Genomic DNA, 8964 nt, shown 5'->3' with positions numbered 1-8964 from the left:
ATTCTCTTCATGCTGGTAATTCTTTCCCCAATTTCAGGGCCCTGTTGATCGGGGTGGGAAACAGTTTTTCTACCAAGGGCCATTTGGATATTTATATCATTTGGGGGCCATGCAAAATTATCCACTTAAAACAATCAGCCTGCTGTCTTTGCCAAACTTTTGATGAACTCTCCCCGCATGTGATGGCTGGAACTGCTTCTGTGGTGTTAGCTGGTGCTGATTTCATGGGCCTTACGAGGCCTGTGGCCGGGAGGCTCCCCATCCGTCCTGTAACTGTATTCCAGCAGCCCTGAGGGCATACTGGTTACAGCCTTCATCTGGGAACCCTCAGGTTCAAGCCCGCAGCTGCTCCCCAGGAGGAAGACGCGGCAGTCGGTTTACGTAAAGATTCACAGCCCTGGAGACTCTCGGGAGGCAGGTCTCCTCTGCCCTCTGAGGTTGCTATGAGTTGGCACTGACTCTCTGGCAATGGTTGGGAATATAATACTACAACGTGCGCATTAACATATATTTTTCTCTCTTCTGATGAAATATTAGACTATATTTATGGGAGTAGGGAGCTGGGAGAATAACTCATGAACTATGAACTGTCATTTACGAAGAGCTTCCTTACCTCCTCCAAGGCTTGGATCAATTGCACGGTTTTGCGGCCCGCAGCAGTAGAATCATCATAGTTCAAGGACAGTATTTGTTTTGAGATCTCTCTGAACCACGCTTGAAGATTTTCTGTTGATACAGAAACAAGGAGAGAGTTCCTGTAAGAGAAGCTGGTACTTCCATGGAATTGTAGTTTATAAATCCATGTTAATCTTGTGCCTAATGTTGAATCTCAGGAGTTCTCCAAACCACTACCTGTGAAGACCTGCAGCGTGCAACCCAGGAGAAGAAAGGGCGCCTTCTCCATGGACCGCCAAGCCCACAGTCTCTGGAGACACGAGGAGGCCCAAGCACAGGCTACAATACAAATGATCCCTGTCAAGGTGGCTGGGGTGGGGAGGAAATAAATGCTGCACTTCCTGGGAGAGCTTTCTGGAGAGCTGACTCGGGTGGGCGAGGCAGAAAGAGAGAGGTGCTTTCTCTACAAGAAGAGACAGGTGGGGCAGGAGGGGCAGGTGGGAGCGGTGAGCTGGGGGAGAGGTCTGGGAGACTTCCTGAGGTGCCATCTGCCCTCTTTGCCCAGAGCAGAGAGGGGCGGGGCTCCAGGCCAGGGGGTGGGCTCAGCTGCCTCACTGACTCTGGACGCCCGGGTTAGCTTCCTTCTTGGATGGAGGGGTGAGGTGCTGGGCTGCTGAGAATCCCATCCGGGCATCTTCACAATCACCTGTCGGCTTTTAGTTTTTGTCTTACCAATGGGTCATTATTCTTCTATTAAAAAAGATTTTTAACTCATTTGAAGAACTGGCACGGCCGTGCCACATTATCCAAGAAGCAAGGTAAGCTCTGGCTTACTTGTGTCTACTTAGAATCCACAGGGCGCAGTTTTGCATCTTTGCCCCACACCAAAGATTCGGCTTCTGGGTCTGCATGGCGTCTGTCTCTCACCCAACCCCACAGCGCCTGCCTGTACAGCTGAAGTCTCTTTTCAGACTTACAATCTCAGACAGGGGCTGAGCACTCAGCCAGGAAGGTAAGCGTGGGCTTCCTTGTGCTTACTAACGAATCTGTGGTGAATGGTTTCCCATTTTTCATTACATTGAAGACGGCTCAGTCAGCCACGGAACTGCCCGTCCTTGGTTCACCAGAGGCAGTCCCACTGAGCAGTTGATCTCAGAGGTGGACGTGTTCACCACAGATCAGCAGGTAAGCACAAGTCCGCCTGTGCTTACCTTATTGGGCACGCCACCCTCAGGCACAAGGAAAACTAGCTGTAATTGTCCGTGTCTTTGGCTGGCTGGAGGGACAGCTGGAGCTAAGGGGAGCAGGAAGGGGAGGCGTGAGTCCTGCGACCTTTCCTGTGCAGCATGCGGTTTCTGTGGATGTGGAAGAGGGCGAGAGGGCTTCCCTGGGAGGGCTGCGTGGGTCCGACGCGGCACGCCTGTGAACGCACGCCCAAAAGGGCAAGGCAGGAGGAGGTCATGTCTACAGCTGATCAGCGACGTCAGGGGTTTGGTTCCCTCCCCGTCTCTTTTCCAAAGAGCTGGAATTGGCTCCATGGCAGGAGACCACGCCGAAACCTAACAAGGTCAATTCAAACCCACGCATCTACCATCAGGCTGGAACAGGGGGTTCTTGGCTTTTGAGTCCCAATACGGTGGTGACCTGCAAACTTATGCCAATCTCCATCACGCCACTGTAAACTGGCCGCCTTTTCCCCACACGCACATACCACCTCACAACGTATTTTTGACTAATTTCTTGGCATCAAATACGCCAGTGACATGATTAAAATAGGATACAGGCCGGAATCCAGTGATGACAAGCTTGTGGTGATTTAAAATAGTGAAGTTCATTGTTTACATGTTAAAGAGGCACACTGTTAAGCAAGTTTTGGTACAGTTAACTTCACTGAAAACGAATCTGATGGTTACACCCTAAGTGTTAGAGCAAATCTCAAATGCACTCTTCAGGGTTGTTTTGAGAGGTTCTGATCTATGTAAAAATCTGAAGGGACAACTTGGGAAAATCCCGTAGTGGAGCAGGAGCAAAAGCATTCGAGCAGAACTGGAGCTACGTTTGTGCAGTCTGGCACAAGCTGGCAAGGAGACATCGCACTGCGGGAAGCCGGTCAGACCCAAAGGACTATTGTGACCCCAGTTATACAACATATCCCGAACAGGCAAATGCAGAGTCCCAAGTTCATTAGCAGTTACCTGGGAGTTGGGAAGGGGGAGAAGGGGAGCGATCCCCTAAAGATGCTGAGCTTCTGTTACAGGTGAATGATGAGAACATTTGGAAACTGACAGTGTTGATGGTGGGGGAACATGGAGAATAAAATTACTCATCCATCAGTATGATCCAAGTGTGATAAATGCTACTGAGTTTTATACAACTCCCGATGAAGTGGCAATGTCGATTAGCTTCTGCAGACATACTTCACTTTGTCAATGTGTTACAGATAATGGTTTACTTTTTTGCAAATTAAAAGTTGGCGCAATTCTGTGTGAAGCAAGTCTACTGGCACCAGGCCCTCCATCAGCATGCGTCACGCCATATCTGTCACATGTCGATAATTCTCGTGATATTTCCAACTTCTCCACGTGCTTACTGCACACTTAGCAGGTTGTACTATAGGACAAACAAAACTTTTACGTGTGCTGGTACCCCAAAACATAGGTGAGACGTGCTTGACTGAGATACCTATTGAATTGTGGTGGCCTGGAACAGAATCCACAGTATCTCTGAGGTGCTGTGCCTGTAATATTATTCCACCACAACAAAATCAAAACCCAAGAAAGTTCAGAAGAGTTAGGAAAGGAGGGGGAGGGCAGCAGGAGACAGAGGGAGGAAGTGGGATATGCCTATTAGGTGCCATCGGTCGGCTCCGACCCACAGTGACCTCACACACAACAGGAAGACGCAGCGCACGGTCCTGCGCCATCTTCACAGTGGTTCCTGTGCCTGAGCCACGGTCGCTTTCATTAATACATCTGCGACCGAGAACCAAACAGGTTCAGGGGCCCAAGATTCGGACATGCTCACGTCCGAAGTTACTGGTATTCACGGGTGATGCAGCCTTCTGAGAAACCACGAAAGCTGTGGCTCCTCTTTGTCCACCACTCAAACACGCAGCGACGAACCCAGTTTTACAGCCCAGTTAGAGGGCAAGTGAGGATTCTCTATAGCTTATGTACAAACTGTAGGCCGAGAACCTGACTGGTCCAGTTAAACTATGAGAATGCCTAGTTCAAAGGTCAAGAAACTGAAGTCTTGAGAAGACAGCAAGCTGGCCCGAGGGGCATAAAGTTAGAAGTAGCAAAAACTGAACCTCAGATCTTTATCTTTCGTTGTTGTGTGCTTCAGAGTTGAATTTCACTTAAAAGGGCCCTGCGACGCTAACATAAAAGAGGGCAGGCTCGGGCAGAAAAGGGTGGAGGGATCACAGGATGGCAGTTGCTAACGGTCCCAATAGTCTGTGACTACGTTTGCCCCATTACCATTTTTCTCCACTCTGGTTAGCGGCTTCACTCCAGAAAAGACCTCGGCCAGCTCGGTCATCCGCTCCGAGCCCTCGTTCTTGTAACGCTCCCACTTGCTCTGCTTTTCGGAGAGCATCTGCTTGAACATCTGTGGACGAGTCAGAGAAACCCGGCTAATGTCGGAGCCAGCCAGATCAGTTTACGACAAAGTCTCGGCAGCCTGCTTGCTTGATTCTAATACGGAGGTGCAGATTTCGAAGGTGATTCCAATACATAGGTGCAGATTTGTGTAGATTTCTAAGGCTCCCCAGTGGCGCTACTGGGTAAGTGCTGGACTGCTAACCAACAGGTTGGCGGTTTAAGTCCACTGGAAACCCTATGAGCCGGAATTAACCTGGTGGCTGTGCCTTCAGCAGCTCTGCCACATGATGGGTCACTGATTAGAATGTTGGCAGTTCAAACCCACCAGCCACTCCATGGGAGAAAGACGAGGCAGTCTAATTTATAGCCCCAGAAACTATGTGAAGTGGCAGTAAATGAGTCGTGGGCGGGGTGGGAAGGAGCCTGTTGGCACAACGGTTAAGCACTTGGCTGCTAACCGAGAGACTGGTGGTTTGAACCTCCCAGGTGCTCCGGGGGAAATATGCGGCCAATTGCTTCCAATTAGATGACAGCTTTGGAAGGCCCTTGGGCAGTCCAGCACTGACCTACATGATCGCCGTGAGCTGGAACCGACTCAATTGTAGAGGGATTGGTGACCATGAGCACTCCATCCCTCCATCCTGTGGTCCCACCCGATGCTCCCATTTCTCTCGGGGAAGGGACCCAGGCTGGGTCAGGGCTCTGTCTTATGGGCCCAAACCACATTCCTTTCCTTTAGCCTTTACATGTTCATTAGAGTGACTCGTTAATGTCCATCTCCCCAGTCTTCTGTACTTTCACTCACTGCACCTCGGCAGCTGGAGTCCGGCTTATACCACAAAGCCCCAGCTCCTAAGTCTTTTTAAAATCCTGTTTACGAACACAAGATCCCCAACCAACCCCCCCTCCCAAGACTCTGGCGCACATTCAATATTGTTACCTCCTTGAGAATAAACTCAAACTGTGCCGTGTCCAGTAGCAGCTGGAAGAGGATCTTGGGGTTGTACCTGGAGTCCGTTAGAATCTGGTCCTTGATTTGACGGATGCGTTTGTTGTTTGGGTCACAGGCTGGAAAATGGCAAGGAGAGAGCTCTCTGTTCACTGTCACCGAGAAGTACAGACCTGTACCAAACTCTTGAACATCAAGTTTCATCCATGGCAAGCACGTCAGAGTCATGAGCAAAATGTGTACCAACCACAGGATAAAAACCATGACAGTCTCCCAGGCTTTGCAGTGTGACTGAACGGTCAATGACAGTTGGATGTGGTAGGATGTTGAGTGAGAGAATCAAGCCGCGGGGCAGGTGTCCACATTGCGTAAGCATTAGTGGGTGTGTGATATCTAGTGATATCTTCTGTATGTACTGCCAGCATGATATCTATAGGTACATATGTGTTTGCATGTATTGAAGGCGCAAGAAGGCAACAGCCCCATCTGTTCAATGTGGGGACCACTGAGGATCCAGGGAAGGTTTGGAGAAGGCGTGGAGGTCAAAGGGAGGTCAGGAAAGGCCTTTCAGCTTTATACTTCTATCCGGTGTCCAGTGTGACAAGAGCAGGGATGGCTTTAAAAGCAAACAGTCCAGTAACAGTTGCAGACACGGCAAGGCACGCTGAAACGCCCTCAAGGCCCGGCAGGTGCTTCCAGGACTGTCTTTCCAAAACCCCAAACCAAACTCCCTGCCACCAGGTGGATTCCAACTGGCAGCTGCCCTGTACAGGGTTTCCGAGGCTATAGATCTTTACGGGAACAGACAGCCCCATCTTTCTCCTGCGGAGCGGCTGGTGGCTCTGACTGGGCCACCTGTGGTTGGCAGCCCAATGCCTACCCCACAGTGCTACCACTACCCAGGCCCAGAGGACGAAGGCAACTGGCTAGTGTGCCACAGGGAGGCAGGGACTGACCCAGGGGCACCACACCAGCTGTCTTGACTGCCAGGTCAGGCTGCTAGCTGCCAAGCTGAGCCCTCGCAGAGAAAAGAAACGCTGTGTTCAGAGAAATGAGTGCAGCAAAACGGAAACGTTATTTAACGAGACTAGGTTTGGGGGGGCAGTTATTTATCTGCAACAGGCTAAGAAAGTAGGTTAAGACAAGGATACTTGAGGGGAAAAATGAGGACCTAATGTCGGGGGTTTAAGTGGAGAGAAAATGTTTTGAGAATGATGTACAAATGCGCTTTACACAATTGATGTGTGTATGGATTGCGACAACAGTTGTATGAGCCCCTAATAAAATGTTTTTAAAAATAAAAAGACAAGGCTACTTACCAGGAAAAGATAAAACTAAACCATAAGGCCAACCCGAAACAAGGAACAACAGAAACAGTGATCAATTAGCCATCAAGCTCACAGCAGAATCATGTGAAGGCCCCTGGGGCTGTGCTGAGCGCCGCAGGCCTGCATGCCCACGTGCCCCATCAGATAGCGCAGACTGGCTGGCGAGGTGGACGAGAAGGTGCGAGGCACCTGCACCACCTGCAGGCTTACTTGGCAGCTTTCCTAGACCCGACCCACCCCTCCCTGCTCTTTCTCATCCCAGGATGATTGGCATGTGTATGACTCTGGTGGATGAGCTTATGTTATGGGGTATTTGGGGCACTTCAGTTTGGGTGAAAAACACTCACTCACTCCCCAGTTGTTGCCGACTCACAGTGACTCCATAGGACAGGGGTTTCAGGACTGTGACTCTTTATAGGATTAGAAAGCCCTGTCTCTCTCCCGTTAGTTAAGGTAAAGCCTATTTTAAACACCGACTTCTACATTCTTCCATTGGGAAGGGACCCAGGCCAGCCTGGAGGAGGGCCCTGTTTCCAGAGCAAACTGCTGTGTGAGATTTGTCATGCAGCCTGCAGAACTGCTCAGGAAGAAAACACCGAGCAACTCGTGGCTGCTGAATCCCCGGAGAGGGCAGTTGTTTTTTTCAGAGGGCAGTCCCCTTGTCTTAATAAGCGTCTAATTCAACCGGAAACTTCTGATCTTCATTTGCTTCCTTTGTAGATCGGGGACAGAAGACCCTAACCTAAACCAAACCCGGGCCCATCGAGTGGACTCCCACTCGCCAGTGAGCCCACAGGACAGTACAAGTGCTCCTTTGTGCTTCCAACGTGGCACATCGTGATGGGAGCAGACGGTCTCATTCCTCTCCCTTGGGGTTGCTGGTGGTTTGAACCAGTGACCTTGGGATGGGCAGCCCGATACGTAACCCACGACACCACCAGAAAAAATATTCTATCTTCCCCAACAGGCAATGAACGTTTGGCCAATTAGCCCCTCCGTAAAAACTGGGTGTGGTTCCAGGGTTTCTAAGGCTGCATGATCTCCCTAAGATCAGACCTCCAAAAAACGGGACCCAGTGCACTAAGGGGACAGTCCCTCCAACTGTGGGGACCTTGGGGGGTGGGGAGTGGGGGCGGGGGTCAGTCTTCAATAGGCAACGCTGCTTTGAGCATTCTGGAAGTATGCGAAACTGGTCCCAATGGTGGCGGTGGGCTAAAAAATATATGACACACAACCCAAACATCATCAGAACTAAGTGAGCAATTCCCGGTCTACCTATGACTCATAGCTAGAGGACAAATCATTCATTCCCGGTCAATTACGACCTTGTGCAAACGGGTCAGACAACTCTCTGGCCCCAGAGTGAAAAACAGATGCGGCTGACAACCACAGGCCAGGCTCTGGGGAGCGGAGGCTGCCTCTGGTGCAGGTGCAGACCTGGGAACCCGCTGGCTCCCAGGACGCAGGCTCGGCTCTTAGGCACGGTTGGGCAGAGGCTGAGTCCTCGGAACAACCACAATCAACTTCCTGGTAAAATAAAGGGAGGGTTTGGCTCCTTTAGAGGGTGGATTGTGGACGTTTGGTTCAAAAGACTGTAGAGAGTCACTGTAGTAGAAGCCTCACACCGGAACTGGCGTTTCTGCCTGGACAAATGCTAACTGCAAACAGTTCTCTGGAACACGGTGGAAACCCCCAGCCCCTGGAATTGGGAAACTGGAAAGGGATCTAGGCCAATAAGCAACATGAGGAGGAACATTGGAAGGTAGCACTTGTGAGAAAACAAGTTTAAGAAGCTGGAGGTTTGCAGTCTGAGGAGAGATTCTACACATTTCCACAGAGAGAAAAGGATGAGGCGGTCCAACTGCTGTCTTCATTCTGACCGCTCACAGGAAGTGGAGCAGATGGCAGTGAGGGAGGGCCTGTGTGGTGCCAGGTGCCAGAGCATCTTGACTGGGAGGGTGGTGAGCCTCCAGTGTGACTGCGGGACGCAATTGAACAATCTGGTAGGGACCAGATTTTTTTTTTCTTCTTTTGAGTTAGAGCTTTATCTGAACTGTCTGTCTCAGGGGTGTTTTTTGTATCAAAACCAAAATGCAACAGGCTTTCTAAGGCTGCTGAATGACTCAACTCTGAGGCAGAGGGACAAAGAGCTCTGGAGGACTGAGTTAACTCAGGCAATGTCACCAGGCATTTCTCAGGAACTGCAATTGTGGAAGCCCTGAACCAGCTTCTCGTTCAGCCTCGGATCCACGACTTGCGAGTCACAAACCGCTTGAGCTTGGAAGCAAAACGGACATGTATTTCCCAGGGAAAGCTGGTCAGGTTGACTCAAAGTTGACTGCTCCGGAAAGAAGACCCACGTGGCTCTCTTCCAAGGGCTCTCTTCTTGCTACGCAGCAGGCTGTGCTGTGGAGTTGCTGTGCGCCCTGAGAGGCTTTTTGGGGAGCAAGGGCACATGGGGCTCTGTTGG

At 50.6% G+C, this 8964-nt stretch overlaps 1 protein-coding gene across 1 annotated transcript in view; it reads right to left on the bottom strand.

The window, feature by feature from the left end:
- The window catches only part of WASHC5 (WASH complex subunit 5), a 52968-nt gene that overhangs the window by 24557 nt on the left and 19447 nt on the right, over positions 1-8964 (bottom strand). Inside the window, exons 9-11 of the mRNA XM_013006559.3 lie at positions 5158-5285; positions 4095-4224; positions 614-726 (exon numbers count right to left, since the gene is read on the bottom strand). Of these exons, the coding sequence (XP_012862013.1) occupies positions 614-726; positions 4095-4224; positions 5158-5285 (371 nt within the window). The remainder of the gene's footprint in view (positions 1-613; positions 727-4094; positions 4225-5157; positions 5286-8964) is intronic.

The sequence above is a fragment of the Echinops telfairi genome, unplaced genomic scaffold (assembly GCF_000313985.2).
Source record: "Echinops telfairi isolate 266 unplaced genomic scaffold, ASM31398v2 ScPeMD7_1;HRSCAF=3_0, whole genome shotgun sequence".
Taxonomy (NCBI): Eukaryota; Metazoa; Chordata; class Mammalia; order Afrosoricida; family Tenrecidae; genus Echinops; species Echinops telfairi.
Note: the sequence above shows the minus strand (reverse complement) of the source record. Positions and strands in the feature narration are given on the sequence as shown.